Source organism: Phascolarctos cinereus, unplaced genomic scaffold (assembly GCF_003287225.1).
Source record: "Phascolarctos cinereus isolate Bilbo 61053 unplaced genomic scaffold, phaCin_HiC Scaffold_2;HRSCAF=192, whole genome shotgun sequence".
NCBI classification, from domain to species: domain Eukaryota; kingdom Metazoa; phylum Chordata; class Mammalia; order Diprotodontia; family Phascolarctidae; genus Phascolarctos; species Phascolarctos cinereus.
In genome coordinates, this window is record NW_027555625.1 from 681014 (window position 1) to 706986 (window position 25973).

The window sequence follows — 25973 nt, forward strand, 5'->3', positions numbered from 1 at the left end:
AGAGCAGATGGTATTGGGAAATGCCATTTTAGCTTAACTTGGGAATTCTTTTGGCCAAGTCAGCACAACCAGTTCTGTGTGAAGGTGTTTGGAAATGGGAGGGAGCCTGTTCCCAGCTTCTGCATGAGGCCTTTCCCCTTCTCCCCCCAACTTCAGGACCTCCTCCTTTAAGCTGCCCTTCCTTTCCTACTGGATATGTAAGCACTTAATAAATGCTTGTCAAACTGATTGTTGCCACACACACACATACACACACATTTTATTTACTCAGGGTGCCTTTTTCTCCAACAAACATTAGAGTTTTGCTTGTGGGTAAAATGTAGAGGAAGGCTTAGGTGTTAATGGTGCTTTAGAATTGAATAGTTTGTAGCCCATTTGATTATTTATCAAGTTGCCTCTATGTTGTGCTTGCCTGTTTGCAGGGCACTTCTGCCATTCTCCTGGGAGGAGGCCAGAAGGACATATGTATACCAGCTTTGACAGAATAACTATAAAGAGAGGGAATGCCAGGTGCTCAGTGGCCCTGGGAGGCTGTGCTGAGGGCATCAAGTCTAAGCCTTGAAGGAACTGAGGCAGAGGTGAGGATGAAGGAAGGGCCTTCCAGGCCTGGGGAACAAGTCAGAGCAAAGGTTTGGAAGCAGAAGGTAGAGGATGAGGGACGAGAATGGTTTGCCTGGGTCAGTGTGGGATAAGGTGGAGCAGGACAGTCGGGGCCAGGCTGGGAAGGGCTCTGGTGCCAAAATGGAGCTTCTGTGACCTACAGGGAGTTGGTCCTGGAGATAAGGAAGGAGCTAAGAGAGTGCCTCAATGCCCTGACTCAGATCAGCTGCAGCCTTGGGGCCTGGAAGAACTGGCAGATGGGATGGCTGAGCTCCTGTCAGAAACTTCTGGAAGAGCATAGAAAATGGGAGAAAGGCAAGTGTTGGAATTTCCAAAAAGAGAAGGAAACTGCTGAGAACCTGCAGGCTGCAGAGCGGTGGTCTGACTTTGGTGTCTGCAGACGCAAGGTGGAGTGGGTCATTGTGATGGTGGAAGCAAGCCTGGCTTCCTCAGGGGCGAGGGGGCCTGGCTCCCCTCATTTCCTTTTAGGACAGGACATTGGGCTCTAGAGAATGAGAGGAGAATGGTTGCTGCGGGGAGTGGACCCTGATTTTAGCCAAGATCTTGTTCTTAGGGAGGAGGTGGAAGGACCAGATCAGATGAGGACAGAGGGATTCAGAGCTCACTGGCTAGCCAGGTTGAAAAGGGGAATTGCTTTTTTTAAAAAATAAGTTTTTATTGATATCTGTGATTTTTATATCCTTACAGTTTTTCTCTGTCATCCTCCCTTTCCCTTCCCAGAGAGCTGTCCTGTATAACAATTAATATTTTTTAAAGGCAAAAGAAAAGAAAGGGGAAAAGATCAGCATTAGTCATCAATACGTAGAAAACGTCTGAAAGCCTGTGCAGCGTGGTCTGGGAAGTGGCCCCCCCAGAGGCTGGCAGGGGTGTCCTGTCACAGTTCTTCTTTGGAGTCATGGTCGAGTGCTTGTCAGTTGTTCAGTGTCAGCATGGCAGGGGGTCTCGGGTGTGTCCCAGGATCTGGGCTGAGCCCTGGGCTTGCTGACTTGGATAAAGCAATTTGCAGGGGGCACCCAGCTGAGAGGGCAGGCGGACATAGTGAGTGACAGTCAGGACCTCGAAAGATCTGGACAGATGAGAACACTGGCCTGAATCCAATCAAATGAAATTCGATAGGAATCACTGTAAAGTCCTGCGTTTTGTTCATTTGTTCTGGTCGTGTCAGATTCTTCGTGAGCCCTTTGGGGTTTTCTTGGCAGAGATACTGGAGTGTTTGCTATTTCCTTCTCCAGCTCGTCTTAGAGATGAGGAAATTGAGGCAGCCAAGGTGAAGTGACTTGTCCAGGGTCACACAGCCAAGCTCATCAGTGTCAGGGGCCAGATTTGAACTCGGGAATGAGTTTTCTTGACTCCAGGCCCAGTGCCCTGTGCGCTATGGCGCCCACTAGCGTCCCTTAAAAGTCTTGCACTTGGGTACCTACAATAAATCCAGAAATTTAAAATTGATAGGCATAGACAGACAAGCAGGTTTTCTGAAAAAAGTCTGGGAGTTTGAGTGCTTTGCAAGCTCCCCGTGAGCTGGCAACACTAGGTGGTCCTGTCTTCTGCCCTTGTCAGACTTCGTGTGGAGGGTGGCATTGATCAACTGGACAGGACCCACATTCGGAAGGTGTCTGGGCTGACCTTAAGATTGGGCCCACTGGGCTGGGGGTGGGCTTTGCCTTATTCTCTGGGACTGCAGAGCTAGAAGCAGGAGCTATGGGGGGAGAACTATCCTACGCTGGAGGGCCAGCTTGCCCCGGAATGGATGGCCTCAAGCTGAGGCTGGACAGCCATTTGTTGGGACGAGAGGGCAGAGGCTGCCAAAGGTCTGTGAGAAGATATTGTTTAAGAGCTTTTTTAGATCAGCCCGCCCAGAGAAACTGCAAGGTGTCTGCTCAGCTGCTAGTTCTCTCTTATCAGCCATGGAAGCACCCACCTTGTGCCGGGCACTGCTAGTGGCCAGGATGACAAGCGCAGAGAGTGATTGGTGGGAACAAAGATGTGCGTTTAGACATGTGTATACAGCATCAACATGAAGCTGGTTAGTAATGCATTTCTATACATACACACACATAGACGGTCAGTCCTCGCCTTTCGTGGGGGTGATGTTGATACATTGAACCTTTGGGAAATCAGGGGTGAGGCTCCCATGACCACTAATTTTTTGCTAGAAAGTACACTTTTCTGCATATGCTTTTTTATAAGAAAACATACATTCTGATAACATGCTCTTTTCCTAACCCAGCATAAAATGCAGGGGAGAGGAGAGGCCAGAGGGAACAAGGAGAGGCAGGGGCGGCAAGGGAAGGAGGTCGCTGCCATCTCTGATCTCTCTTCAGCTCTGGCTCTGCAGGAAAGCCTCCCACTTCGCCCGGAGGGAGTCATTGCCCTGGCTGGGGGCCTTTACCCAAAACTTAGCTGCTTTTCCATTTTTTCACTTTTCCTCGTTGGGCCCTTAAGAGGTGACTAGTACTTTTCTGGAGCAGATTCACAAATATTTTTATGAAGACTTACCTCTTTTTTTGCGGATATAAACTTGCACATAGGGCCTTTCATTTTTTTCTCTCATGTATTGCTGTGAATGTGCACAGTCGGCAAAGGCACAGTATCACTCGTGAGCGGCGGGGACAGAAGGCATTTGGGCTGGGTTGCTGAGGGACGAGGAGGAAGAATGCCCAATGGGGCTGCAAGGTAGGTTGGGGCCAGCTTGCGTTGGACTTCGGTTGCTAAACAGAGGCGTGGCTTATATTTTGTCCCAGAGATTAACTAGCAGACACTTGGAAGAAGATGAGAAGATCTCCACAGTCAGATGTGTGCTTAGAGGAGAGTGATCTCTTGGGTGGCTCTGAATTGGGTGGGCTGTGGCCTGGCTGCTACAGAAGCTGGGGAGGGCCCCTGAGGGCCTGACCTCACTTTGAGGAGCTGCTGTGTGGGTGGCGAGCTGATTGGCCTGGTGGTCTGAGGGGTGGGGAAGCCCATGGAGGCCTGGAGAACCCATAGAGGCTGGGGGAGCCCATAGAGGCCTGGGAAGCTGGGGCTTCCTGGTCTCTCTCTCCTGGTGCCTTAAGCGTCTGGGGCAGATGCAACTGGTTTCTCCTGGCAGAACCTGTTTGCAGCTGGTGTTTCATGACCTTTCAGGATTCCAGGCGGGGAGTGTTCCATTCTGTAGCATGTAGAAAACATGGCAGTAAAAATTTTAAAGTGGAACTTAGGACCAACAGCCACTGTCCTTCATGTAGAAATGGCCTCGGGTTTCTGGACTCCATCAGACTGGTTTGTCCTCCCTTTGCCCTTTTGACCCCGGGGCAGTTAGGGTGGGCTTCTCCCTTCTGGGCACAGCTCCATCCTAACACCTGATTGCAGCCGAGTATGCCCAGGTGACGCTGAGATGATTCCCAGCAGTTCCGTGAGATGCTGTCGTGAAAGTCTTTGGACACACACATACCTTTTCAAAACTCACCACGTACCCTCTGCAGCGGAATTATCAGGTCAACTAAGGGAGGATTTAAATTTTTTTTTTCTGAGTACTTTGTCTCTTTATCCCCCATGCTTTGCATGGTGCCAGGCACAGAGTAGGTGATTTATAAACAAATGCGTCTTGATTGGACATAGTCTCAGTTCTACCATCAGGTGAACTAGTGAGGGTTGTTTAAAAGGTAAAACCAGTCAGCAAATGCTCACAGTGTTGACTCTGGACCGAGGATACACATCCATGCAAAACCAGAGTCCCTGCCTTCTCAGCGTTCCTTTCTAACCTAGGAAGACAACATCCATGGAAAGGGGCTTGGGTCCGAAGGGCCCTGGCACTGGGGCATAGTTTGGAAGTCCGGAAAGCTGAGAGGGAAAAGGGGAGGTGCAACTAGGCACTCTTGATGAGGGTCTTGCAGGGTGAGATGGCCTCGGAACTGATGGAGGAGAGACTGCCACTGAGGCAGAGTTTTGATGACTGGAAGTCTGGAACAGAGTGGGAGGGCACTGAGAAGCAATTTTGTTGGAGGGCCTCCCGGCCATTTATTCTAGGCTGTACCTGGTATTGGGTGGTTCTTCCAAAGAAGCAGAACCCAAAGTTTGTGGGCTTTGTCTTAAGATGCTGTGAAACCTCATTTCTTTAGGAAGAAAAATACTTTCACCTTTCTTCCACCTCACTCTCCCTCCTTTTGAAAAGTTGGCTCTCTTGGGTCCATTTTATGTTTTCAAGCCAGTGACTTTTGTTTGTTTGTGTTTGACTTGCTCAGGGTTGCCCAGCTAATAAGTGTCAAATGTCTGAGGTCGGATTTGAACTCAAGTCCTCCTGACTCCAAGACTGGAGCTCTATCCGCTGTACCACCCCACTGCCCCCAAGCCAGTAACTTTTGGAAGAGACAGAACCTTGTGACCATTAACCATTAACCCGACCTGGGTTTGAGCCTGGCCCTGGGCAGATGGACCTTTGTGGCCTGGGCAAGTCCCTGCCTGCCCTGAGGAAGCCTTAGCCCTGACGTGGGGATTGTGAGAGCTTCTCGCAGATCTGGTGCTGCTGCTGTGCTGTGTGTGAGGGATTCTCAGCTCTGGGAGGGGCGTCTGGCTAGGGCAGGGGCAGTGGGGGCCATTTAGTTTTTGTATTTGAGGTTCTGGGTCACCACCATAAGTGCTGATTGGATAGAAATCTGCTCAGGAAAGGGCCCTGCTTGTGAAATGATAATCTGTGAAAAGAGTTGAAACCAGCACCTGGCACATAGTAGGTGCTTCTTCCCTTCCCCTCCCCCTCCATTCAAAACATCCCTCTTTTTTCACGGGGCACTGCCGTCTTTTTAGTCTCTCTGGCTTTCCGACCTTTGTGGGAATTTCCACCCAGATTGGATTCTTCATCCCTCTCTGTCCAGTCTGTGCTGTGGCCTTCCAGGCCATCATTTCAGGTCTTTGTCAGGGCTTGCCTGGACTCTCGAGGTACCCTTTTTATCCCCATGTCCTGGGTAGACCTTTGTGAGCCTGGGGAAGGGGAGGCAGGTTGGAAAGGATAAGCAAGGTAGGGATTATTTCATTCTCTGTACTTTTATACCAGGTGCCTAGCAGATAGTAGTGCTTAATGATGGCTTGTTGATTGATTGATAAGAAGCTTATTGGATTTGGTTAAACTGGTGTTTTGTGACCTCATGATGAGCAGCTTCATCATAGTTCAGTTGAGCAGCCCTCACCCCTTGCCAGCTTCCTTTTCTGCTTTGTCTCTCCCTTTGGAGTGTAAACTCCTTGAGGTTAGCAGGGCGGCTGGCAGGCACGCAGGCATGCAGTAGGTGCTTAAGCGGTGCTTTGCTGGTCAGTCTGTCATCTGAGCATTTGTGGGGCTGCTGTCCTCTAGGAAGATTGTATATGCGTTTAGAATATGCTGCAGAGTATAATGGGTGGTCTGGGCCAAGCCTCATTTCTGCCAGATGGCTTCCCAGTTTTCTCAGAGTTGTTGGTTTTTCCGTGCTGGGTTACTGAATTGTTTCCTTCTCCCTTGTCTATTCTGCTCCACTGATCTACCTCTTTATTTCTTAACCAGAACCATGTGGTTTTGATGACTGCCATTTTATAACCTAGTCTGAGGTCTGTAAGGGCTATTCCCTTTCTGTCCCTGCCTCTTTTCATCATTTCAAGTGATCTTTTTGAGCTTGTGTTATTTTTTTAAATAAGTTTTTTATTTTACCAAGTTCTACTAAGTATCCCCTTGGTCTTTGGATTGGTATAGCATTAAAAGTGTAAATTAATTGTGGTCACATTGTAATTTTTATTATATGACACTCCCGCCCTAGTGTGAGCACTGAGCATTCTTTCAACTCCTTGTTACATTTTATTTCTTGAAGGAACACTCTGTAATTGAATCTAAACAGGTTTTTTGGTGTGCTTTTGTAGGTTGAACCCCAAATGTTTTATGCGTTTTGTAGTTATTGGCTGGAATTTCCCTTTCTATTATTGCCTCTTAGATTCTGTTGATGTAGAAATGTATTTGATTTTTGAGGGCTTATTTTGTAGCCGTGACTTTGCTGAAGGTATGAATTGTCTCAATATTGTTGCTGATTCCCTAGGATTTTCTAAGCGAATTGTCATGTCATCAGTAAACAGAGATAGCTTTGTCTCTTCATTACCCATCTTTGTGCCTTTATTTTTTTTTCTTACTTCTGTTGCTGCCAGAAACTTTTTAAGTAATAATGGGGAGAGCTGGCATGCATCCTTACACTGATATTTGTTGGGAAAGCGTCTATCCCCATTGCATAGATGATTGCTTTCGCTTTTAGATATTTTTAATGATATTTTAAAAAATGTACCTGTGTGACTATACTTGAGGGTTTTTAGCATAAATCAGTGATGTATTTTGTCAAAGGCTTTTTCTGCATCTACTGAGATATAATCATGTATCAAGACACATAGATATTGCAAACAAATGCAAAAAAGTTGGAAATAATAAATATGCCCTTTACAGACCATAATGCAATAAAAATAATAAATCAGTTCAGGGAGCATAAACAAAAGACACAGACCCAAATGGAAAGTTAATGAAATCTTAAAATAATGAGTGGGACCAAGAACAATGAGAGAAACAATAACAGCATGAAAGAAAATGGCGATAAAACACCCCAAAATTTCTGGGATGTGCCTCAAGCAATCCTTGGGGGCAAACATAATTTAAAAAAAATCAGTTTTATTTCATTCTTGGACCCACTTTTTTTCCTCTCTTCTCCCCCTCTGCTGAAAACAAGAATAATAAAATAAAAAACAAAACCTCTATACGAATATGTATAGTCCATCAAAATGCATTTCCTCACTGGCTGTGTCCAGAACAGGGCTTCCTCTGTTTCTAGAGGAGGGCAGCAGGTTCTATCATGAGTCCTCTGGATTTGTGATAGGCCATTGTGCTGGGCAGAGTTCCTAAGTCTTTTACAATTGTGTGTCTTTCTATAAACATCCTCAGACAAAATAGAAAAGGACAAGATTAATAAACTGAATATTCACTTCAAAAGTCAGAATGCCAAAAAAATAAAATGACTTTAAGCACAAAAGAAGGGATGTTACAAATTAGAGGAGAAATGGGTAAATGAAATGAAAAAAGCTATAGAAATCATAAATAAAATGAAAAGCTGGTTCTTTAAAAAGCTAATGAGATTGACAGACCTATAGCCAATGTGATTAAAAAGAAGAGAACCAAGAACCATTCTACAAGGTGAAATCACTTGGCCACGGCAAAAGAAAGAAGAGAGCTCTTAGCATGTCTCTGCCCAGTTCTGCTGGCCTGCCCAAACTGAGGCAGTACTTGAGTGTAGCTCTCAGCTTCCCTTACTGTCCCAAGAAATAAATTGAGGGAAGTCACACTCGCAAGACTCGGAAATCAGCACAAAGCACTTGTTTCAGAAACTACTCATCCAGAACCCTTAGTAATAGCAGGCTGTCTTTGTTTCATAGGTCGCTAGCAGGGCTGGTTTACTCTTGCTAAGTATATGGAAGGGGCAGACTTGTCCAAAGAAGGTGCTGACGCCATCCTTCCAGGCGTCCAACGCTCACGCCTGGCATCTCTCCCCTCAGAAGGACCTAGTGGCTTTGGGCCAGGCACTGAATGTCTATTCATCTCCCCCCCAGGGCTGGGCTCCATATTAATTCATCACTAATGTGCTTTGAAGATGAAAAGCTTTTTACGTGAAGATGCTTTTATTGAAGACACAGCTAATGAGGCTCTGTATATTTGGGGTTCATGTATTCCTGCTGAGGTGGTAATTGTGCCCCTCACCCTGTGGGGTTTGGTGTGTTCTCGATGTTTACAATTCTTTTGGAAAGTTGGAGGGGGCAATAATCTAACGGGGAGGGGGTGGAGCATGGCTAGGCAGACGGGGTCGTCTGGAGGGGACGGCTGCTTCAGCAAGAACTGGTCGAAGGTATTCTGGCAGCTGCCACGTCTGGTTCTGGAATTGAGATTTTGGTTTACGCTTCCCGGGTCTGGAAGTGCAATGTGTTGTACTAGATTCCCACTCTACCCACTCCTTTCGTGTCTTGTCCATAGATCTGCGGGAGTGGGATAGGAGGTATCATGGTTGCTCAGTCTCATTGCATTGATAAGTGGGTTTGCCCTCATCCCCTCCACGTTGGGTGTTTGGCATGTATTAACAGGGCTGTGGATTGGGCCTTCGGAGTACCCCCCCAACCTGCCTTGGTGGCTGTCTGTCCATGTCACATCCATCGTGTTTGAACTGCATTGGAAGAAGAGGAAGAAGAGGGTTGGGGATGGGACCCATTTCTGTAGCTCTTTAGTGTTTGCAAAGTGCCTTTGGGAGGCAGGGCTATTATGATCCCATTTTATAGATGAGGAGGCTGAAGTGCTGTGCCCAGGGTAACGTGGTGAGGAAGTGTTTGAAGCTGCACTTGAATTCAGGTCTTTTTGACTCCAGGCCCAATACCTGACCTGACATTCTTCTCCTGCCTTCTTGCACTCACAGAAACTGTCCCTGTCCGGAACAGTTGATCTCAGGTTCCTTCTGCTTCCTGTTTACTTACCCTCTCCCTTCAAAGCTCAGCCCCTGTGCCCCTTCCCCAGGCTGTTTGCTCCTACTTCCTTCCCTCTGGACTCTTCTGGGGCCTCGAGGATGAGGATGGAGCGTGTTTGCCTTTTGCCCTGCATTCTTGTTCCACTTGAGATTTGTGAACTGTTGGAGACTGAGACAAAGTGGCTGTTGGTCCATCAGAGCTGGCCGCAGGGAGAGGAAGGATACTGGGCTTTCTGTCCTGTGTTTGCATGGGGAATGTGGTAACTGAGGAAATAGCCTTCGCTTCCATGGTTTTCTTTCAGAACATTGACGCTGATGGCAGCTTGAGTGACAGTCACATCTCCCCGCCAGCCAAGCGCACTCTGAAGCTCGCTGATGCTCTCTGCAAGGATAAATCTAAGCCGCGAAGTCCTGGCCAGCGGGAGGAATGGAGCCTCGCACCTGGCCAGTCCAGGTGAGCAGAGAGGCGCTGGTGTCTTCCAAGCCCCTCGCTGGTGGTAGAGATCGGACGCTCGTCCCCTCCTTGGTCAGACCCACGTGGCACTGAAAGGTGCTGATGAGTAGCGGGACATTTTTAAAAACTCTCCTGGTTTTCTTGCCCAGAAGGGAGCCTAGACACAAAGAGTGGGCTCGGTCATTTCTTTCAGGATAGGCCTGAAATGCAGAAGGTCTTCAATGCCCTGAGATGCTGAATTGCTCAGATGAGCCAGTCTGCATGTATCACCCCAATTATTTTATCATGTGACCAGATGGTACAAGGCCCTTAGAATTGTGGGATGTCCATATCATCTCATGTATACCTGGTGCAGTTTTATGGGAGAAGGGGCTGCCATCTAGATTGGCTCTCAGCTCTTGCCTGGTTCCCTCAGCCTCCACATGGGGGTTTGGGTGTTCTTAATGCTGGCCCCTGGAAGGGGGGTTGCAGGGAAGCCACTTGTTCCATGGAATCTTTTGGCTGTTCCCCACAGTTTTTGGGTTGCAGAAATAGGAAAGACTTGGCCTATGAGGAGAAGAGTGGGAGAGACCTTTTATATAGCCTTTCAGTAGCCTGAAAATCATCCCCCCCAATTCAGTGACAACAGTTGTATGCCCAGAAATCAAGTCTGGGTCCTGTGATGTTTTTGTGATGAAACTTGAGGCTGAAAAAATCCAGCAAATGTTCAGCTTCTTCCTGAGTGGGATGATGTCACTTTTCATGGGGTTCATGAAAGGGATGAATTAAAGATGCTGCCTGAGTCATCCTTATTAATCCAGGGAAAGAGGCTTCCTCTTGGAAGCAGCCCCCCAAATCGAGTCGCTGCCCAGGGTGCTAAGGTCGCTCTCTCTTTGGCATGCTCCTTCGTTAAGTGAAGAAAGTAGCAAAGGAGGTCAGGAGGGCCTCTGCCAGAGGCCCTGGCGGGACCCCTCCGCTGGCTGTCTTGCCAGGCGGCCGAGCTGGGCCGCTGTCTTTTCTTCCCCTTTGGAGATCCATGTCTGAGAATCTGTGGACGGGGAGAAGGCCCCTCTAATTGTGGCCTGTGAGTGGCCGCCTTGGTTATTTGATGTCTGCTGGGGCTTAATGAAGCAGGTGAGTCAGAGCTGGAAGGAAGAACCCCTGGGCGTCCCCAGCCTTGTCTGGAAGCCGGCCGGGGCAGCCAGAGGCTTGGGGCATGGTCTCCTTTGGACTCATCCTGTCACCTGCTTGCTTTTTGCCCACATCCGCCTCCTCAGAAAGCTCCTGTTCACCCTCCTTCTCTTTGTGTCTTCTGAAGCATTTGTGGCCCCTCCTTCTGGGGATCCCTTTGAATTAATTCTGCTCTTCCAGAATCCAGGGCACATATCAGACTGTTCCTGACTTTGCTCCCCTGGTCACAGGCTCCACTCCTTTGGTGAGACTGATCCCTCACCATCTAGTCACTGGGCAAATAAAAGCAAATGAAACTACTGTCCCCCAAACAGACAGATAGACAGACAGACAGCACACTGAATTACTAACTCTGTGGGGGTCCTTTCCTGTCTATTGATCAGAGCACATGGACAAGCCTTTCCTACAGGCAAGAATTCAAGCTCTGAGCAGCCTGCTCTCAGATAATCAATAATCCCAAGTCCTGAAACTTCAGCCCTCTTTTTAACTGTTAGGTGAGATGAAAAGTGTTGTCACAACTATTTCTGTCTGTGTTTCAGCCCATTAGAGCCCCTGTGGTCTGAGAAATGTCTGTTTTTCCTGGCCCTGGCTTGCATCCAGAGGAGCCAGGCTGGGGCGGGGGGGGGGTCACTTGAGCATTGTTGGGCCTGTTAGGTGAGGGCGACATGGAGGTCTCAGTAGGTACCCGCCAGACCCCTTCTGGAGGGTCTCAGGAGTGCTGGGCTCTCCAGCCTCCAAACTGCTTCAGCTACACAATTGGGCAGTTCCTAGAGCTGGTGTGAACTCGGGCCCTCTTGACCTCAGGACTGGTGCTCAGTCTGCTGTAGGGCCTTCCCCCCCCTTCCCCCCCGGCCTGCTGAGGTCCATCTGACCCCACCTCTTTGGGGCTTCCTAGTTGTGTTACAGCTGACCCAGAGCAAGCCATTCATCTCTTTTCAGACAGTCAGTCAGTCAGTGTTTATTAAGCACCTACTGTGTGCCAGGCACAGTGCTAAGCTCTGGGGATCCAGAAAGGGGCAAAAGATAATCCCTGTCCTCAAGGAGCTCCCACACTAATGGGGGAGAGAGCATGCAAGCAATATATCAGTCTGTGTATCCATTCATCCATCCCATCCATCCATCCATCCATCCATCTATCCACCCACCCATCCATCCATCCATCCATCCATCTATCTATCCATCCCTGTATCCATCCATCTGCCTGTTTATCTGTCCATCCATCCACCTGTCTCTCCATCCATCCATCCATCCATCCATCCATCCATCCATCCATATCCATCCATCCATCCATCCATCTATTGGTTTACTCTTACATTAGAAAATTACACTGAGATATAATGGTCCAAGCATGATGAATTTTTTAGTTAGACCAACAGTAACCAATCAGTTGGGTCTCTGGCCTCTTGATAACCAAAGACAAGTGGGCTTCTTAGCCTTCCTAGCGCTTTGGGGAAGTACAGCAGAACCAGGAACAGACAGGGAAGACAACGCCATTGGTCACAGGGCTGGCAGCATCCTGGGGGGTGGGGACCACATGATTGGTCACATCAGGGAAGAGGGGCGGGCTGGTAACCACCCACTCTGTCCCTCAGGAATGCTTGATTGGTTTATGGGAGCCACCTGAACCTTGTAGGCTTGGCTAGGGGATCAGAATGAGCAGGCTTGTTGTCTCCTTGGAAGAGAAATGCCCATGGCTGCACAGACACAGGCAGGGACAGGTGACGTATCTTTTGGGGAGGGTAATTGTGAAGCTTAAACAGATATGTAAGAAGTAACTTTAAGTTAACTCAGAGGAAAAGCTCAATTCCTGAGTTCAACTCAAGGACATAGGCAGTTTTGGGCAGATGCAGACTCAAATGATAAAACCAGTTCAGCATAAGGTATACAGATGATAGGAATTTTGGTATTTTCAGTATGCAGGAAATGACATGGGACAAGTAGGACCTGACCAGCAGGGGGAAGGCTCTGCAGTGAAGAGAGCGGTAAGGGGCATGGGGAGGCTTTTTGTAGAAGGGGGGATTTTAGTGGGTACTTGAAAGAAGCCAGGGAGGTCAGTGGTCAGACCAGAAGAGGGAGAATAGTCCAGGCATGAAGGGCAGCCAGAGAAAATGCTGAGAGATGGAGGGTCTTGTTTGTGGGGCAGCCAGGAAGCTGGAGTCACTGGAGAAGAAGGTCAGAAAGGTGAGAGGGGGCCAGACTAAAGGACTTTGAAGCAAAGGATTTTTTTTTTTAATTCTGGAGGCAATAGTCTGTTTATTGAGTAAAGGGGGACATGATTAAATATGCACTTTAGGAAAATCACTTTCTGGATGAATGGAGAACTAGAGTTGGGGGAGACTTGGGGCAGGCAGGATTCCGCCCCCCCCCCCCCCCCCCCCGGTTAATGCAGTAGTCCAAGTGTGAAGTGACGAGGGTCTGCACCAGGGTGGGGGCTGTGTCAGGAGAGAAGGGAGCGTAATGGAGAGATTCTGCAGAGGTGAAATTGAGAGGCTGTGGCACCATATTGTATAGTGGGAGGGGGTGTGTGTATAAGAGATGGTGAGGAGCCCAGGATGACTTCTAGGTTGGGAGCCTAAGGGACTGGGAGGAAGGCGGTGACCTCTACAGTAATAGGGAAGGTAGGCGAGGGAAGGGCTTAGGGAAAAGATCACGAGCTCTCTTTTCAACAGGTGAGTTTAAGAGGTCTACCGTATGTCTAGTTGGAGATGTCTGAAAGCAGTTGGAGATGAGCCATTGGAGGTCATCAGAGAGACTGGGGCAGGCTTGGGAGATCTGAGAACCATGGGCACAGAGAGGGTCATTAAATCCTTGGGAGTGGTGAGATCCCCAGGTGACATAGCATAGGGGAGAAGAGGGCCAGGACAGCGTCCTGAGGGACACCTCTGGTTAGAGGATCCAGCCAAGGAGACCGAAGAGGTGCCATCGGGGACGAGGTGTCCTGAAAACCTATAGATAAAAGAGGATCTGGGAGGAGAGACTGACCAGCAGACTCAGCGGCTGCACAGAGGCCAAGGAGCGTGAGGACTGATTAGATGGATGGAAAAGGAAAAGCCCAGCTGCAAAGTGATTTTGAAGCAGTTGATGACAATTGTTTTAGTCCAGAAAGCCCCTCAGAATATAACAGGAGCCCATGTGACTGCTGAATTGGGACCTGCCTTCCAGTCTTCTCTCTCAGGGTACATTGTTGTCCTTGACCGTGGACTTGTGTTTTGGAGCCCTGTCAGGTGGCCTTCTTGTTTGGGCTAAGCTGGCTGTTCCCCATTTGGGTTCAGAGTCGTGGATGTGATCTCATGAGTTGGCTTTTCCTGGGGGGCTAGCATTTCCTGCCTCCCTTTTCTGTGCCGGGCGCCTCGTCCTCTGGCAGAGTAGGTGAACCTTTTCCTATGGGGTGGCTTGGTAGGACTGCAGTCTCAGAACTGGACATGGGGAAGCAGTGGGCAGGAGCCGGAAGAGCCTTTTCTGGTTCCTGTTCCCAGGACTCCCTGGGCTGATGCACCTTGGCTCCAGCAGTCCCAGGCACCCCGCTGCATTTCCTCTTCTTCTGGACACTGGGCCTGTTTCATGATGACCATGAGATCTTCTACTAATGGTTCTTAGGAGTCTAGGCCCAGTTCTCTGCCGATGCTGGCAGCTCATCGGTCCCTGTGCCCTGCCACCCTTCCCCTGTTTCCCCAGTCCCGTGACAGTAGGAACGAACCCAGAGCTTCAGCAGAGCGCCATGCCGGATGACAAGAGCTGTGGCACTGGGCTCTCAGCCTCTTAAAGAAAGAAGGGTTTTCCGGATGGCCAGAATCTTTGTCCACAGGCTTTTGGCCAGTTTTGTTCGTCATCTGAATTAGAAAAGTCACCTGTAAGAATGCCAGAGTTGAGGGGGCGTTTTCACTGGGGTGCTAACTGAATAAGCCCCCCACTTTTCTGTCCCGTTACTCACTGCTGAAGGGAAATCTTGGAAGAGTAGAGGGTCGCCCCAGTTGGCTGCTGGGCACGCCACTTTTCTTCGAGTGAGCATCCTCATTAGCTCATGAGAATGAAACGTTTCATGATAAATGTTTAGTTGATGATTGTTCCCTAGTGTTGCATATCTTGCTGCTTTAAATGAATGTGGATGTGTTTGCACATTAAATCTAATTGTGTTCTAGGTTAACTTCTCAGCCTGGTGCTACGTTACCAAACGGACATAGTAGCTTGTGTGAGTATTCTGTGGGTGGTTTGGAACTGGCTTGTCCTGACCTTCTCCTGGTGACTCGGTAACCATTGAAGTGGGGACCAGAGGCGAGTGGGCCATTCCTGCAGCTGGCTAGATGGGGATGGCTGGATCATAGATGAGGGTGCATTGTTGAAATATCAGCTCAGGCAGCTCAGTGTGATTGGCCTTAAATTGAGTCCCTGCCGTTTCATTCAGTCATTTCTCCTTTTTTTGTGGGGACCCTCAAAACGTTCTTCTTTTCAAGTGAAGTCTCTGTCTCCTCCTAGCTCTTCGAAGCCACCCCCTCCGAGGGGAAAAGAAGGGAGATGGGGACCGCCCGTGTATGAATGGGGATATGGAAGTCAGGAAAAGCTGTCGATCCAGGAAAAACAGATTCGAAAGTGTGAATCAGAGCTTGCTGTTTGATCAGCTTGTCAACAGGTATGAAGGAGCCCCCCTGGCTCTTTGGGAGCATACCCCGGTTTCCCAAATCAGAGGTTTGGAGGCCCTTTAGGGAGAAGCTGACCTGACCATATTCCATACAAGTCGAGTGGCTGACTTTCTGGCCCTTCTCACCAAATGCTGCGGATGGGGTTCCATCGCTGCCCCAGAAAGCGCATTTGCTCCCCTTGGACGAAAGCAGCCTCTCGTGGCATGCGGGGTAGACGTGGTTCATTTTGTCCCGATGGTCACCTCGGGGAGCCCCTGTCCCTGCCGCCAGGGCCTCATCTTTTGTAAAGACACAGGCCCCAGGCAGCAACTTGGAGCGTGAGGCCCTGGGCCCTGTGTCCCTCCGGCCCAGCTTGAGCGATCTCAAGGGAACGATGCGGGCTGTGCAGTGGGCTCTCCTGACCCTGATCTGGGGCCTCTGTGTCTGTGTCCCTAAAGCACCGCGGAGGCCGTCCTGCAGGAAATGGACAACATCAACATCCGGAGGAACAGGCGCTCTGGCGAGGTGGAGAGGCTTCGGATGTGGACTGACACAGAGTTTGTACGTGCGCTGTGGCGCCTCACGGCCTTGTGAGGACCGGGCCTGGCGCCCCTCCCTCTGCCCTTGGGGTGGGGGTGGGGTGTGGTGGCTGGGCCCACATCTGACAGAGGGTGTGGAGAGGCATGGAGAGGCACAGCCCTGCTGCCTGCTTTCATGTCCTCAGGCTGTCCCCTCCATCAGTGGAGGAGAACGAACCCTTTCCCCAAGGTCACAGAAAGTGTCTGAGGCAGGCTCTGAACCCGTACTGCCTCTCAGATCTGGGGAAGGAAGCCACCTGGGTGGCTGTGACCTGTGGGTGAAAGATGTACCTTCTAGGCACTAATGGGTTAATTAATTTGTCCTTTTATATCTGTGTTGGTTTAGTAACTTATTTTTCAATTAAAGGAAAACATGGACATGTATTCAAGAGTGAAGAGGCGAAGGAAGTCCCTGAGAAGAAACAGTTATGGCATCCAGAACCACCATGAGGTGTCCACTGAGGGTGAAGAAGAAGGTTGGTCGGGCCCCGAAGCTGGGCAGGGGGAGGTGCAGTGCCACGGGCTCTGCTTTCCCTGCCTGCTGGCAGGGGGAGTGGGGTGCCCTCGTCTTGGACGCTTCCTGGCAGGATCCTTTAAGGCTGGACTCTTCCTCTGTCTGTGGGCCAGGTTTGGGCAGTGCCTCACATTCTCTGGCTCACGTCAATCTCAGATCTGTCTCCGGGAGGCTCGGGGGCTCTGCAGAGGCCTCTCTCTGGGAGGGGCTGGTGTCCTGGCCCCGGCCCTGCAGGACAGCTGGCCCTCATGGGTTTGGTGCTGGCTCCGAGAGCTGCCGAGGACCTGTTCCTGCAGGGGCTTTTGGGTTGGCAACCCTGACAGGGGTGAGGTGGCTCTGGGTCGTGATCCTGAGAGGGAGACCTTCTCAGGTCTCCGAGTTCTATCTGGCCTGTGCTGCTGTATACTCTGTGCAGTTGTATGTGGCTGCCTCAGGCCCCCGGAACTCTCTTGGGGTGGGGGTGGGGTCCTTCAGTCCCAGGGGGGCGCTTCCTCTGGAGGAAGGCTGTTTCAGAGCTGCAACAAGTGTTTGAGTGGCCCAGCCTTCAAGGATGGGAACAGGTTTTGGCAGTGGAGCCTTGTTTTACATTGAAAAATAAAAACGCTGCCCTCCCTCTGCTCCACTGGGCACCCTATTTCCGAAGGAGCTTGCCTTGTTGGTGCCAGGCCTTGTGAAGCCTGTATTTTAGAGAGACTTGTCATTATTGTAAGGGAGGAGAGCTGGGCCTGGAGTGAGAAAGCTCTGAGTGCAGATGTTGCCCCAGACATGCAGAACTGGGTGACCCCTGCTGTAAAACGGGGCTGTGGGTTGTGCCTCCCTCTTGGGGCTCTGGTGAGGGTTACCCATTGAGGTCCCACATGTAAAGCACTCACTAAGGGCAGGCCAAGCCCCTGGGGAAGAAGGTGTCAGTCGTCACACTGGGTGTCACCCCAGGTGTCCACGTGTGTTTGGCTGGCCTGGGGAGGCTGTCGCTCCTGGGGGTGGTGTGTCTGTCTCCTGTACCCCTCTGTCCGAAGGCCTCCTGCTGGGCTAGCGGGTGAGAGCTCGTCTCCTGTGTTTAGAGTCTCAAGAGGAGGATGGCGACATTGAAGTGGAGGAGGCCGAAGGCGAGGAGAATGATCGCCCCTATAACCTGAGGCAGAGGAAGACCGTGGAGAGATACCAGGCCCCACCCATAGGTGAGGGCTTCCTCGGCAGGGCATCATACTTGGTTCCCAGGTGGATGGGGGTGGGGGTCGTGCCCAGGGGCCTCCTTAGTGAGGAGGGGAGGGGAGGCTGTGAGGCTCCCTGGGGTCAGGATACCAAGGGGCCCCCGATGCTGATGGGTCCTGGCAGTGGCTGATGGCCATCCTGGGGTAGAGGGAGCAGAGAAAGGCAGTGGATGGGCCCTGCCCTCGTGAGCCCATGGTCTGCCAGGGGGTTGCCCGCAGCCCTGTTGGCCATCCTGGGCTGTGCAAAATGCCCTCTTGTTCAGTAGTTGCATGCTGGGCTGACATGCCTCTGCTTCAGCCCTGGCATTGTGAGTGGCAGGAGCTCCTCTCTCCTGCTCTCCCTGAGCAGCAGTTTTGAATCCTCGCTGATCATTTCTGCTGCATTTTCTCCAGTCTGGTGATGACTCTCCTTGAAAGTGCAAATTCAGAATTGAGTACTCCTAGTGTTGGCTCATTTTGTGCCTTCCAAGTAACTTGAATCTCCCTTCAAACACCTGGTCTTGCTTTACCTTCACCGGGGGTCGTCTGCCTCTCTGGATTGTATTTCCTGCTCTACACGGGTGGAGAGGAGCTTCTTCTTTCCTTTTTGGGTGAAGAAGCTCGGGGTGGTGAGGCCTCAGGCCGGCTTCAGGGGTTCAGCAGGGGGCACATCTGTACCTTGAGGACTTGGTCAATCGGTTTGTCTGCGTCTTGTCCTTTTCCTCTTAGTGCCAGTTCATCAGAAAAAGAGGGAAAACGCCCTGTTTGACATCCACAGATCTCCTGCCAGAAGGAGCCATATCAGGTGAGCTTTTCTGTGTCTAGGCTTCCCCATTGGTTTGGGTTTGCAGAGAAGAGAGCGCTGGGCAGAGCTTGGTGGCTCCATCCTGGCCGGCTTGTGGTTTAGGCTGCCTGTCTTCTCCCGTGCCTGGGCACGTGACCGTCGCTTCTCTCCTGCTCTCTCTGGCGTGACTCGGGGGCAAGCTGGCCTTGGAGGCCCCTTCAGTGCCCCCTGATGTGAGGCCCTCGCGGAAGAGCTTGCTGGTCTGTTGGTCTGTCTGGGGTGGGCATTCTTTCCTGATCTCTGAACCGCAGTGACATTCTCCCCCTGGGGAACTGTGACAATTGTGGGGTGGCTGCTTGGGGCACTTAGGGCAGAGTGTGCCCGGTGTGGACCCAGCGTTGCTGGGCTGTCCTCGGATGGTGTCCATCAAGGAGGAGGTTGTGATCCTGCTCAGCTCCCTCTCTGTAAGGGATTTTGCCCCCCTGATTTGTGCTCCTGGCTGGGCGTAGGTATCCTCTCCAGTGTCCTCGGTGGTGCCACCATCTGACATATTCTGGAGGCTTGGCTTCCCAGCGATGGGGACGTTCCGGCCCTTTCTGGGCAGTGGCTTGAGCCCAAATCTCTCTCTGCCTTTTGTACTCTGTTTTCCCCTCTGGGGAAGGAGTGAATCCAGCCCGTCTTCTTTGGGGCACCTGAAGGCAGCTGCCAAGGGAGGCCTTCCCAAGTTCCCCGGTGTGCCAGCTGCCTTTGTGAGGAGTAGCTTTTCACCTTCATTGATTCAGTTCCGCGCCCTCTGTGCCCTCAGGACTGAAGGGTGGGGCCACGAACTTCCAGGCAACCACTTACAGAGGACACTGGGCTCTGAGCGTCTTGTTTCTCAGCTGGCCGCACTCCTCTGGACCTTCTGACTTCTCTCCTTATTAGATTGTAAGCTCCCTGAGGGCAGGAACCAGCCCCAGTGTTTAGCGTAATGCCTGGCACACAGTAGGTGCTTCCTAAGTGTGACTATTTATTGAACAAGCATGTATTAAGTGCTTAGTGTTTGCCAGGCACTGTGCTGGTTGCTGGGGGTACAAAGAGAAAAAGGGAAATGAGCCCTGTCCTCTCAGAGCTTGAACTCTGCCATCTGAAGACAGCGTGCATGCAGAGGAGAGGCTCCGCACAGGGGACGGCTTGTCTGGCTGTGCTGCCCTGGCTCCCCCCTGCCCACATCGGTTTCTGCAGGGACGGGGGCTTGTGGGCTGTGTGGGGATCGCGCTCAGGTCCCAGAAAGCTCCCAAGCCCAGTTCTTGAGAAGCGTGGATTCCGGGGCATCTCCTGACGTCTGGCCCTTGACAAAGCCTCTTGGCTTTGGTTGGAAACGTTGCTTCACAAATGATGACCGTGAGAAGCGTGTGCGAGAGGGCCCCTCCCCGAAACGCCGTGGAGGTCTGCAGCGGTGGAGAGCTGAGCACAGAGGATTTTCTGAAAAGAAGGAAAAGGAAAAACCTGCCGACTCAGTCTGTGTCATACGTCATCTTCTAGACCCTGGTACTGCCGTCTCTGCTGTCCATGCCTCCCTCTGCGTCTCTGGGGTGGATTCCTTCACTGGCCTTGGGCTGGCACTGTCCCAGATAAATCAGCCTCGGGCCACGTAGGAACCCCTGGAGCAAGCCGGGCCTAATTGCGGTGCGGGGGCAGCGCCACGGGCTCCTGTGCTTGCCGCTCCGTGGGCACCAGCATTGTGGGTCCCTCTTGCGGTTCAGCATCGCGCCCTGTCTGGGCGGATGCCTACTCATCGTGAAGGGGGTTGGGTGCCGCCTGTATTGTTGGCGTCCCCAGGAAAGGGTGTTTCTTGGGATTCTCTTGCCCCTTCCCCACCTTGCCTATCTTGACTCTTTGGTGAGCCAGAGAATAAAGCTTGAGAAACCGTACCAACGGTGCTGTGATGGAGGGCCGCCACTGATGGGTGTTTTGTCCCCTCCCAGGCTCCAGCCTTCTCCCGCCCCTCGACCTTCTTCCCTGGAGCCCCCTGCTGCCCTCCCCCTGGCCCCCTCAGCTCTGCAGCCTGGCTCTCCCGCAGTCTGGTGGCCTCTTCTCCATCCTCACCATCCTCGGCCTCTCTGCAGCAGTGGACGCTGTCATTGGTCCCTCTCTGAATGCTCTGCCTCCGTCTCTAAGGCCGGATCTCCCTCCAGCTGGGGACACTCCAGCCCTGACCTCTGTCCCCTTCAGACCTCCTCCTGAACGCCCCTGAGCCTTGGTGTCCAGGGTCGGCCCCTGTGGACACTGCCACAGAGGGCACTGTCCTGTGGGGTGTCATGAGCCATGTCAGTCTGCTTCTGTGATCTCCTTTCCGTGGGACATGCTGTGGCTGCGGAGGTTTGTGCTCGCAGCTCTGACCTGCTTTTGCTCTCTTGAACAGGAGAAAGAAGCATGCCATCCACAGCAGTGACACAACGTCCTCTGATGAGGAGCGCTTCGAGAGAAGGAAGTCGAAGAGCATGGCCAGGGCCAGGAGCAGGTGGGGCAGCTGTGCGCGGGGTCAGGAGTGGGCCGTTCACAGTCATGCCTCATGGCTGATGGGTGGCCTTTGTGCCACGTGGCTCATTTCCTCAGCAGGGAGGGGAGGGGGAAGCCGTGAATGGTGGCCAGAGTTGCCGTCACACTCTAGTTTTCGGGGCTTCAGGCGAACGAGGGCACTCAGTCATGTCGAGCTCAAGAAAGGCTCTGGCCTCAGCTGGTCACATCTCTCTGTTCTCTGCCTCCCACCAACACCCGCCTGCTGGCTTTCCATCTGATGAAGGAATTGACTGGGAACCGGGAACTCCCCAGTTCCCCAGGGGAGTGTCTGATGGTGAGACCCCAGGAGCGGCAAGCTCGCGGGGTCCTGCTTGGGCCTCAGGCTCTGGGAGCCAGAAGGCTGACGGGTGGAATCTGCACAGGCCTTGCACCGTTCTGCGGAAGGGTCGAGGTGGCCAGGGAGGTCATACAGTGCAGACTGTATGCCCCATTCTGAAGGGGGGCAGGATTGCAGGGCTAGGAGTTGGGGCAGGTCCCTGGGCAAGGCACTGAGTCTGGGTGAGCCTCAGTCTCCTCATCTGTGAGGGGGGGGTGCCACCAGCCCCGACCGCCCAGGTTATTCTGCGACTCATCTGTGCTCCTAGTGCAGGTAAAGTGCCTTGTGAACCTTAGGGCACTCAGCGTGGTAGTTCACGCTGTGACTGTCGGGTTATGTGTCTGTGTCCGTAGCTTTATGCACACTGAGAGCATCGGCTCTCAGGGGTTTCTCTTGGCCTTCATTTGCCCCAGGAGACAGTCTGGGGGAAAAAACAGGTTGGTACTCACTGTTCTGGGGATGTTCCTTTTGACCTGCTCCGCTGAGCAGATTTTAGGCCAACACAGGCTTGATAGACTGTTAAGACAGTAGTAGGAGGCTGGAGGTGGCCTTCACAAAGATGTCTGTGGCCGAGTCTGGCTTAGTTAGCTTCTGGCTGAGAGAGAATTTTATAGAGAAATCAGCCTTGAAAAGCCTTGCCTCAGTTTGTTCTAGAGCACGTCTCGCAATCCTGGCCTTTGGGGCTGACCATGATGTGCCTGCCTCAGTGTTCTGGGGAGTAGAGCGCCAGAGAAAAGGAGACAACTGGCCAGAGTTTCCTCCATTGACAGGGGAACTTGGGGGCTTCTGGGAGCAGGGACAGCTGGGCAGGCGGTAGGACTGGAGCGAGCCTTGCTCAGCAGAGGTTTCTTTTTAAGAAAGACAGAAATCTCTGAGATTGTCCATCCAGTGTCCTTCTGTGAGTGCCTGATGATCGGCCATCACCCCCGCAGGGTGTTAAGAACCACATTTGTGGAGTTCAGTCCAGGTTGTCTTTTTTGGCTCATTCTGGGCTCGCTTCCCATTTCATGGCTGGACACGTGGCACAGGACAAGCGTTCTGGCTCTTCACTTGCCGGCCCCAGCTTCCACGGATGAGGCGCACTCTTCATTTTAGTTGTTGGGAGAAAATGTGGGGGGTTGCTCCCTCAGCTTGGTTAGAAAATGACCCGACTCTTCAGGTGTCTTTCTAGGGTCACTTTTTCAAATGAGAGCCCAGTGCTCCTGGACCTGATGTTGAACCTCTTAGTCCTGGGTTTAAAAGAGCCCAGAGGGTGGTGGGGGTCTTCCCTGCTGTGGCTTACCGGGCCTCTTCCTGTCCCGCAGGTGTTTGCCAATGAACTTTAGAGCAGAAGATTTAGCCAGTGGGATTCTTCGAGAACGCGTCAAAGTTGGTGCCAGCTTGGCAGATGTTGACCCAATGATACTTGACAAATCGGTAGGTGCCTCATCTCTGACCATAGGGCAGGTCCTGTAGTTTGCGTCCCTCTTCAGTGAAGTCACGGTGCCTCCCCTGAGGATCCCGTCGGCCAATCCCAAGCCATCGTGGTGCAGGACCTGTCAGTAAAGGGACTCCAGGACTTCTCTTTGGCCTCTCCTTTGTGGTAAGGGCAGAAGGCAGGAGCTTTAGGAGTCCCAAGTGAGACCATGGAGGATGATGTGCGTGGAAGGGGGAGCCTGGTGGCTTGTGGGAAGGATGATAGCTGGCTGGTTAATCCTGTGAGCTGGCATTTCAGTGGGTCCTTGAGGGGTGTGGAGGGCTTCACATGTGTGTCTGTCACCTTGGAGGTGGGATAGGAAGGGCCAGGCCACCTCATGAAAACTCACCAAGGGAGACTTTCCAGGGCCAAGCTTGGAGGAGCAGGCAGAAGGCCTTTGGAGTGTACACAGGGAATGAGCTAGGTGGGTAGGGAGAAGGGCAGGAGTCCAGCTGCACAGAATTTTAAATGCCACGTGGAGGAAGTGTGTTCATGAGGTGACTGGGAGTCACTGCGCAGTTTTGAATATGGGTGAGACTCATCATCACACTTGTGTCTTAGGAAAAAAATTGTTTGGCAGTTTATTAGGGCATTTAATAGACACAAGAATTTATTCGACATTTCCTTGGTGCTAGATCGTGGGCTGAGCACCAAGGATATAGAGAAGGGCAAATGACGGTCTGTGCCCTCAGCACTCTCACCGTCTGATGGGGGATGCAGCACGCAAACCACTGTGGACAAATGAGGTGTCTGCCAGATGGACTGGAGATTGCCCGCAAAGCAAAGGCGCTGAAGGGAGGAAGCCAGCTGAGGCAGGGGACGGAGCATCTTGGATGAGGAATCGCAAGGGCCCTGTGGTCCTGGGACCACAGAATCTGTGGGGAAGAGGAAAGTGAATAGCCTGTAAAAACAAAGAGAGGATTTGGGGAAGTCACGGGGACAGGGAAGTGTCATGGTCAGCTTGGTGGGTCAGTGGAGGATGGTTCGTTGTGGGGAGAGGTGGAAGCAGGCAGACTTCCCCAGCAGCGGCTGCCACGGTCCAGGCAGGAGGGGAGGAGGGCTGTATTGGAGAGACATTACAGATATCTACTGGCCCTGGCAACAGATCGTATGTGGGAGGTGAGAGAGGTAGTAGGGAGTCGAGCAGACAAAGACTGAGCCAGGTAGGAAGGCGAGGAAGACAGGAAGGGCTTGGAACCCCAAATAGAGAGTTTTATATTTGATTCTGAAGGCAGGAGGGAGCTGCCAGAGCGTGAAGAAAAGAGAGGCGATGTGGTCAGACTTTTATCTCCCCAAAATTATTTATTGGGAGTTTTAGATTTCCCTACTCCCACTCCCCCACTGCTGCATTGGTTTTGTTGCTACAAAACTTTTAAATTCTGTGCAATCAGGAATATCCATTTTCCTTCCTATCACTTTTCCCTTCTCCATAGATCTTGTAGGTGTTTTTTCCCATGTTCCCCTCATTTGCTTATGATATCACCCTTTATGTCTAAGTCATGTACCCATTTTGAGCTTGTCTTAGTGTGTGGCACGAGAGGGCCTACTTTCTGCTGGACTACTTCCAGTTTTCCAAGCAGTTTTTGTCATTTAGTGAGCTCTTGCCACAATAGCCGAGGTCTTTGGATTTATCAAACATGAAGTTACTGTGCTCATTTCCTTCTGTATATTGTCTGCTCCATGGATCAGTTGCTCTATTTCTTATCCAGTACCAATTTGTTTTGATGATTACCGCTTTGTAATATAATTTGAGATCTGGTATTGGTAGTCCCTCTTCCTTTACATTTTTTTATTCATTGATCACCTTGATGTTCTTGACCTTTTATTCCTCCATGTAAATTTTATTATTTTTTTCTAGCTCTAAAAAGTAATTGTTTTGGTAGCTTGATATGGCACTGAATAAGCAAATTAATTTATGTAGTATTGTCATTTTTATTATGTTGAGTTAGCCCACCTATGAGCAACTAATATTTCTCCAGTTATTTTGATTTGTCTTTATTTGTGTGAAGAGTGTTTTGTAATTGTGTTTGTGCATCACACTGTTCTTGTGGGTGTCTTAGCAGGTGGACTTCTAAGCTTTGTGTGTTGCTGACGTTATTTATTTTTTTAATTTTCTTGATTTATTTTGATTTATCAGCAATCACTTCCATATGGTTTTGAGTTGAAAATCTTTCTACCCTTTCCCCCCCCCCCGATGGCACACAATCTGATATAGGCTTTACATTTACATTCCTATTAAACATATTTTCACATTAGTGAAGTTGTAAGTAAAAATTAAAACCAATAGGAAGAACCATCAAAAAGACGAAACAAAACTCAACAGAAGGGAAAAATAAGTGATAGCGATTCAACTTCCATAGTTCTTTCTTTGTATGTGGACAGCATTTTCCATCCCGAGGCCTCTGGAGATGTCTTAGATCCTTGTAATGCTGAGAAGGGTTCAGTTTAACAATCTTAGTCATCCCATAACGTGGCTGTTATTGTGTACAAAGTCCTCTTGGTTCTGCTCACTTCACTCACCACGAGACCATATAAGTCTTTTCAGGTTTTTCTGAAGTCAGCCTTTTCATCATACAATAGTATTCCATTACATTCATATACCACAACTTGTTCAGCCATTCCGCAATTGATGGGCATCCTCTCAATTTCCAATTCTTTGCCACCACAAAAAGAGGGTGCTATGAATATTTTTGTACATGTGGGTCCTTTTCCCATTTCTATGATCTCTTTGGGATACAGCCCTAGAAGTGCTATTGCTGGATCAAAGGGTATGCACATTTTTGTAGCCCTTTGGGCATAGTTCCAAATTGTTCTCCAAAATGGTTGGATCATTTCACGACTCCACCAGCAATGTATTAGTTTTCCAGTTTTCCCACATCTTCTCCAGCATTTATCATTTTCCTGTTTTGTCATGTTGGCCAATCTGATAGGTGTGATGTGGTACCTCAGAGTTGTTTTGATTTGCATTTCTCTAATCAATATCGATGTAGAGCATTTTTTCATATGACTATAGATGGCTTTAATTTCTTCATCTGAGAACTGTCTGTTCATATCCTTTGACCATTTATCAATTGGGGAATGGCTTGTATTCTTATAAATTTGTCTTAATTCTCTATATATTTTAGAAGCGAGGCCTTTATCAGAGACACTAGTTGTGAAAATTCTTTCCCAATTTTCTACCTTCCTTCTAATCTTAGTTGCATTGGCTTTGTTTGTGCAAAAACTTTTCAATTTAATGTAA

The 25973-nt window shown here is 50.6% G+C and overlaps 1 protein-coding gene across 3 annotated transcripts in view; it reads left to right on the forward strand.

The window, feature by feature from the left end:
* ATAD2B (ATPase family AAA domain containing 2B) overlaps positions 1 to 25973 on the forward strand; it is a 100684-nt gene that overhangs the window by 17782 nt on the left and 56929 nt on the right. For all 3 annotated transcript variants that reach the window (XM_020977988.2, XM_020977985.2, XM_020977986.2), the window contains exons 2-10: positions 9395 to 9546; positions 14856 to 14905; positions 15190 to 15343; positions 15791 to 15893; positions 16278 to 16386; positions 17486 to 17602; positions 18344 to 18419; positions 20803 to 20901; positions 22581 to 22692. In XM_020977988.2, the coding sequence (XP_020833647.1) occupies positions 9395 to 9546; positions 14856 to 14905; positions 15190 to 15343; positions 15791 to 15893; positions 16278 to 16386; positions 17486 to 17602; positions 18344 to 18419; positions 20803 to 20901; positions 22581 to 22692 (972 nt within the window). The remainder of the gene's footprint in view (positions 1 to 9394; positions 9547 to 14855; positions 14906 to 15189; positions 15344 to 15790; positions 15894 to 16277; positions 16387 to 17485; positions 17603 to 18343; positions 18420 to 20802; positions 20902 to 22580; positions 22693 to 25973) is intronic.